Source organism: Varanus komodoensis, unplaced genomic scaffold, assembly GCF_004798865.1.
Source record: "Varanus komodoensis strain SLA01 unplaced genomic scaffold, ASM479886v1 scaffold4, whole genome shotgun sequence".
NCBI classification, from domain to species: Eukaryota; Metazoa; Chordata; class Lepidosauria; order Squamata; family Varanidae; genus Varanus; species Varanus komodoensis.
Genome location: NW_025335941.1, coordinates 36,032,807 through 36,040,079, shown reverse-complemented (window position 1 = coordinate 36,040,079; position 7,273 = coordinate 36,032,807). Strand labels below are relative to the sequence as shown.

Genomic DNA, 7,273 nt, shown 5'->3' with positions numbered 1-7,273 from the left:
TAATGGGGGACTTGTTAATATAATGAAGTGTGTGTGGGGAGAGAAAAAGCAAGAGGACAAAAAGGGAAAAAGAAGCTGTTCTGGGGGAAGGGAAAAGAATGAGAGAACTGCAAACAAAGGGGCTGGGTTTAAAACCTGTTCATGTATTCCCTGCCTTACTCTGAGCAGTGGAGGGTTGTGTGGGGGAGTGCGCACAATTGAATTGTGCGCACTCCATATACTTGGTTCAAACACCACAGTTTGCTCATCAAGGATTATTTAACTCATGATGAGCCAAGGAGTGCAGCTGAACAACCACTGTCATGCAAATCAAGCTGCTGTTGACAATTCAAGGTTATTACTAACCCTTGATTAGTAGTAGCTTTCCGTGAGGATTATTTTAACCCTCAATCCATGATGACTAGCTTTCCACACCATAATGCAAGCTGATTGCCCTGATAGGTGGTTACATAGTTAAAAGGGAAGCTGCATATACCATAGCTCATCATGAATTATAACTCATTATGAACCCTGATGAGTTAGCCATATCTTGTGAGCTGCCTCATAAAAAAGCCACCTTACTTAATCAGGGAACATGTTATATGCTTTTTTGCTATCAAAAGTAATACAGGAGTGGCTATCAAAAGTCAAAAACTACCAGCTGCATTGTGGTATTGGAAAGGAAGTACAAAAAGTACATTGACATTTCTTCTACCACAGGTGCTTATATAATATTTCAGTGCAACCAAAACTGCAAGCTATGTATGAAATGTCTGTTTAAGACTGTAGAAGAAACAGTCACATGTAATTATTCAATGAAAGACTCAGTTTAAAATACTTGTATTTTTTAAGATGCTCTCAATCATGTGTTAGGGGTTTGTTTTATAGCTAGATTCATTCAATTAATTCACAGGACTATTTTGATGTTTATGCTAATTTGATTCATATGTTCTAAACTGAATGTCCTGATCTTAGAAAACTATAGTCATTATGCGGATAACACTCAGCTTTTCTTCCTCTTTCAGCTTACGCAAGGAGGCTGTGGATTTCTTTAACAATCTAGATGTAGTGAAGGACTGGATGTGGACAAACAAATTAGGTTGAGGCAGGGTGTGATCTTGCCAACTGGCATTGTCAGACAAAAGCATGCCCTCCAAAGCCTATCTTTAACAATTCAAGATGTAAATGAATGTAAATCTATTCTAATAGGTAGTAGAACCCCTTTAAGCAGATCTCAAAATACTTATTTCCAGGCTTCATATCTCTAGAAACTTTCATTTTTTCACTTGTGTGTCTGCTAAGTATACCAGTGGAACAAACATTGATTAAAAATACTTTATTAAGAGTACAGTGTACCTGCAGTGTACTTAAACTTTTTTTTATAAACAACCAATCCACTATTCCTCGTGTTCCTTCTTATATTTTAATACATTGACTAAACAACTTTAAAAAACCTACATCTCTTTATATATAATGTTTAAATGTTCAAGCAATACAAATACAGCAATTTACGTAGCATGAAAGGAATTACCTATTTTCAGAACGAGCCTTAATTTTCTATTCTACAAAGCAGATCACATTACTCTTCAATTTTATATATATAGAAATCAGGTTTTTAAATACAACTAAAATGTAGGTGCTTTTGTATGCTTTGCCAATAATCTATTCTACACACCATTTCATTAACATCTGCATTGATCTACACTTAACTCAGAATGATCATACCAGTCTGTCAAGGATAAGTGTTAACTTGACTTATTCTTAATGTGCCAATCTGTATATTTTGTATACATGAGTACTGCATGCATGTTTCAAAGGCAGCTTTCCCCAGAAGCTGTGAATAATTGAGTCTGCGTCTGTGGAAGGAAAAACCTGTGCTTAAAACTGTCACATGTTCTTAAGTGACATACTGCATGCTCGTATACCCATACCAGAGCACACAGTATTTTGAGGAGGGGAATTATGTTTGTTCCACTTTTATGGTCGTGATCACAGATCTTAAAGTTTGTGCATACAATAGCCTGTCTCTTCTTTGCTGTAGCCAACTGAGAAGTAGTTTCATTCTTTCTTTTGAACCCAGCTAAAATTAATTCATATTAGAGAAGTAAATTTCCCCTGAAGATGTAATAACTTCCACTTAAGTCCAAAAATGAATGCCACAAGAAAATATGTGTGCAACCTCTGCAACTGCCAGCTCCAGGCATGCAAGACTCATGTTGCCACATAATATATTGCCTTTGCTGTGATGAGTCAAAACCCAATTGAGCAATCAAAGTTAGAAACCTGTACAAACTACTCAGGTGAGTGCTCAGCCTGAGGTAGCTTGATTACCTGTATTATCTTGCAGAGTGGTAACAAAGATTTTACCACAGAACTGTATGGTGCATTGGTTACAGGTGTGAACTGTGTCACATGATTTATTTTTGAAATGTTTTAAGACAGACTGAGTGTATTTATGCCACATCATCAGTTTATGATAATATTCAGATGGAGCTGTAGAACTGCATACTTTCCCACAGGGTGTATATATTGACAGAAAGGTTAATTCAGGAGCTCACCTGCCTGAATAATTTATGTCTGTTCAAAACTAAATTGGAGCATGAACTTTGGCAGTAACAATAAAATTCAGAATACATATTTGTTTTTAATCTTTTTCATAAAGGTGCCTCAAAATGACACAACAATGATAAATAATAAACTACATCTTTTAAAATATGTAGATGGTACCATAATAGACTAATAGGGAGCCAGCTTCCCAAGACATCAATTTATAGTATGTTCTAACACTTCCTGGAACAGATCCGTAAATCTGGACAACTATAATTAAGCAGCCAATGCTATTGAACAATGAACACAGTATTGTCATTAGATTTCAGCATGACGTCCATAATACCATGACACATTTCTATGTCTGAGCCCATGATAGTCCTAGCTGGATGCAATTTCTCAATGTTCAGTTCATCTCTTGTTCTACCATTTTCCAGGTATTGTGGTTCCACACTCATACCACTGAACATAGTTAGTATGTGTCTCAGCTCCTATTTTTCCAAAGTGAACAGGTTCCTGTCGAACAGCTCTATAATAACCTGGTTAAAACAAAATAGGGAAAGGCCACAAATTTAACACTAAAGGGTTAAATCATTACATTTGTTTAGATATACCTATTATTTAAAAATATATACTTGAAAATACAACTGTTAAACAAATTTTAATTTGCAAATGTCTATGATGTAAACTCATTAGAGAGCTATGTGATTCTTGAAAAAAGTCCCAAGGATGAAGGTCAGTTATTACTTTACCTTTCAAGCTAGGATGCATAAAAGATAAAGCTGTCAAATATGAAGGACTTGCACATGTGGAAGCAGAGACTGATGGACAGTAATTGAGGCTCCAGCAAATAGCATACTGTGCCTGCACAATACTATCTTAAGCCATTGATTCTCCAAATACCATTTAGAGGGCATACTAATACAATTTTGCATGTGTTTGCTGTCTGTTGATCAATTCCATCCCATATTGGTGTGCTGGCCTTCAAAACAGGCTAACTTACCTTGCTGTTTGGAGATAATAAAAAACCCCTGTTTAGAAATACATATAATGCAGTGCCACCATTACTTTTGTGATCGAAAAAGTGCAAGCTTTTGTGATGGCTAGCTCTCATCATGAGGCTAGAAATTACAAAAAGCAGGTGGCCTGAGAGTGGGGAGGAAAGCTTCATCATGCCTCCAGCAACTGACATCACAAATGTGACAGCTCTGCAGGATAATGAATTCAGTTTTGGAGTTGGAGGAAGAGGCAGTCATTTGGTACTGTAATATTTTCTTGGAAATATTTTCCTTGGTTTAGACAAGCACATAGGTAAGGGTGCAATCCACTGGCTACTAAATATTATCTGAGGAGTCATAAGTAATTGAGATTATCCTGAGGCTACACAGAATGCTACAACCTCAGAAGTGAAAGTCCCTGCTCAAAGCCCTTCAGCCCTAAAGCACATGGCACCACAGAAATCCCTTCGGCAGCATTTCTTCCAGGATTGGTGTCAAGCATCAGATGAGGATGGGAAGGGGAAAAAGGGATTGTGACAGTGTGTGGGAAAGAGTGGAAGGAGAAGCCAATAGGATGCATTGCATCATTTGGACACTCCAGTCCTTTACTGCCTTCGCTTAGGGAGGCTGAGAGGCCCATTCAACTGCACAAATTTCAGAGGAGAACAAAATTCTTCTCTATTGCTCTTTTTGCCTTGTGAGCAGCAGCTCAGCAGGGAATTGGATACTCAGAAGTCTCCAAGATCAGAGCTTTCTGTGTAGCAGTCATAAACCTGATAGGGATGTACTCTAAATTGTGTTTAGGTATACCTAAAACCTTTACAACATACCATCTATGGTAGGTAGTTGATCTGATGGAAGCTGTTGGCCAGTCCTTCCATCTAAATATGAATCCACAAATTGACAGTGATCTTCTCCATGTCCTCTCTGGTCTCCTATATTATAAAATGTACCTGAAAATATTAAAAACATGTTTAAAATTACATAAAATTTAAATAACATTTTAAAAAGGATTAGAGAAAAAAAATCATAAAGTTCCTTAAAATGCTCAGAATTTGAAAACTGATCAGCCCCAAACTGATCACCAGAGTGCATGTAGCCCTCGAGAAGTTGTTTGCCTGAATCCATTTTAGGTGTGCATTTACAACCAACACTAGTGGAACAAGTGTGAGAGCTGTGCAGATGATTCATTCCTACTTCCATGGGTGTATGGCTCCAGTTGCACCCATCTGACCATCTCAGAAGGATTTCTTGCTTGTGACAGTCTCTGTTGAGCTCAAAAAGGCTTTCCTACTCTTTGCTGGCTTAGATAACTGTAGATTTAGCATCCTTTAAGATAAGAACCTTTATTCCAGTTTACAATCAACACAGAAAGAAAGCAACTCTTCAAGTGTCATTTTATGTTTCTTTTGATCTGGCTGAAATTACTGAATTTTTCCTAAAGTTTTGGCGTGGGGGTGGGGGTGGGAATGAAGCATGCAATTTTGCCCAAATACTGTACAATACAACCAAGGGTGCAAACCTTTGCATATTTAGGAAGGAAAAAAGCCCTACAACTTCCAGCATAGCTGGCTGGGGGTTGTACGACTTTTTTTCTATTTGAACATGCAAAGGAGTATGCCTTAAGTAGTTTTTGTATAACTAATACAAATATAGGAAGTGGGTTACAACGCCATGCTTATGTAATAAACGCTTTGGCCCTGCTCTGTGCACACCTAACAGCTTGGTTTCTGTGTATGATGCCATCTCTGAAAGTTTAGCCAAGGAGGACATGAGCTAAAATGAGTCGCTTGCTTGCCTGCAAACCAATAGGTGCCATCATGTCTTTTTGAAGAGGGCTCCATGCAAGTAGCATAAGCAATGTGCACACTCACTGGAGCATGCAGTTCCACCATGGATAAGCATATGGAAGTCTGCTTCCATGTACCCACAGGGCTCTAGATTTATTGGAACTACTGCATGCTGGCTGAATAGTTGTAGATACTTCTCCATGGAATGTAAGAAAAGTGGCAGGGTGGTGACAGATACTTGATCTGGCTACCAATCATGAATGTTAGAAATCAGCCCCAGGACAATTCTGAAAGTGACAAGCATGCTAAGTCACTCCATGACATCACCTCCTAGTTTTTTGTGTGCTTTGGACTACCATTTACATTTTAGGCTGACATTAGGCTCATTGAAGGCATTTAGAATGTTAGGGTTCTTTTCACAATCCTGGAAAGCAACATTGGGCAGTGTTTCTGCACCTGGTTCATTTTTGTTGCCCTCCTCTGGAGCCTTTCTAATTTTTCTGCATTATTTTCTGGGTAGCTGTGTTGAAGTGTAGTGTGTGCTTTTGAAGAAGATAGAATGGCATCCTGTTAAAACAGGATACTGGGAGGTAGCTGCCTCTGTGATGACTGAAGGCTTTTCTGAGCACAGATTGATGATGCTTGACCATCATTCCTGGTCACTGTTCCCGGCCAGACCATTTAATTGCTTTGTGCAACAATATTAAGGAAGCTAGTATATCAGCTTTGACATATCTTGCCCTGCTTGCATGATAAGCTGTCCCAGTTCACTTAACCAGGCATCTGATGTGCTTATGTGGGGGCAGTCCATTGCACCTGCCGTTGCCTTCATACCTGTAAGCGAATCACTGAGATAAATTTTGTATCGGAGTGAGTTGCACACTTGTACACCGACAAATTTCTTGTACCAAGTCCTCTTCACATACTGTTTCCCCTTGCATTCAGAATAGGTATCAGAATTAAATTTGATTTCAGTCCAAATTGCATCTTTTCCCACTGTAAAGGAATAACACATACATTGTTGGTGGTAATGTGCAAGCACAGGTGTGTAATATAAATATTGGAATTAAGTGAAAGTGAGATAAGACCATTTTACCACTTTAAACATTTTATAAATTGTCTACCCTGCTTTTTATTCTGAAACAGTCTGAAGGCAGTTCACATTAATAAAACACAATAAAGCCGAGCACCATAATACAAGAGAAAAACAGTTAAGAGGAAAACACAGATCAAAGCAGCAGTTTAAAGGTGATCAAGAGATTTCATATACCAAGGGAGAGGAAGCCTAGGACACTGGCTTGATCTGGCTAATTGTGCCTTCCTGGATTCCCCCAGGAGGTGGGACTTGGGCTCCAAATCCCGCCTCCTGGAGGAATCCTCACTGCCATCCCTAGTTTGTGATCAGGCTCAGAAATTTGCAGGTGGAGACAGGCACACCTAAGTCCTGTCTTGCCTTTACTTGCCCTAGACCGGGACCGCAAACCCCATTTTTCACAACATTTCAGCTGAGAAGGCCATTTCACACCATTTCAGCTGGGTCCTTCTCTTTGGTAGAAATATTTGTGGTCCCAGTCCCCAGGAGAAAACAGGGCCTGCCAGGTGCTATAAATGCCACCACCACCTCGGCCTTGCTTAGCCTTACAGCAAGAGAACAAGAAAATGGAGGGTCACGGAGAGCAGGGCACCTCAATCTTATTTGCAAGCATTTGAGCAGAAACATATACATGTAGCTAGGGCAGAAACTTGCGGCTGAAGTCTCACGCCCTGCAATGCAGCCCAAATTATCACTCAGATAGTGGCAGATGATTGGGATAACAGTGAAGAGGTCTAACATAAATACCTGAGCCAGCATTGGCATGCTGGGGACCATGGGGATGATGCTATTCCTTGCAGCATCCATTTTTCTTAGATTACACACACACACACACACACACACACACACACACTCTTATGCTCATT

General features: G+C 39.3%; 1 protein-coding gene across 16 annotated transcripts in view; it reads right to left on the bottom strand.

Annotated features, from left to right (window-relative positions):
• Nucleotides 1-1,300: 1,300 nt before the first annotated feature.
• Nucleotides 1,301-7,273, bottom strand: part of LOC123029256 (ABI family member 3 binding protein) — a 133,760-nt gene continuing 127,787 nt past the window's right edge. For 15 of the 16 annotated variants that reach the window (XM_044441958.1, XM_044441964.1, XM_044441968.1 and 12 more), the window contains 3 exons: nt 6,149-6,310; nt 4,355-4,477; nt 1,301-3,065 (listed from right to left, as the gene is read on the bottom strand). In XM_044441958.1, the coding sequence (XP_044297893.1) occupies nt 2,950-3,065; nt 4,355-4,477; nt 6,149-6,310 (401 nt within the window). In that variant the 3' untranslated portion in view covers nt 1,301-2,949. Of the gene's footprint in view, nt 3,066-4,354; nt 4,478-6,148; nt 6,311-7,273 lie in introns of those variants that run through there. The other variant, XM_044441975.1, reaches the window with a different exon arrangement.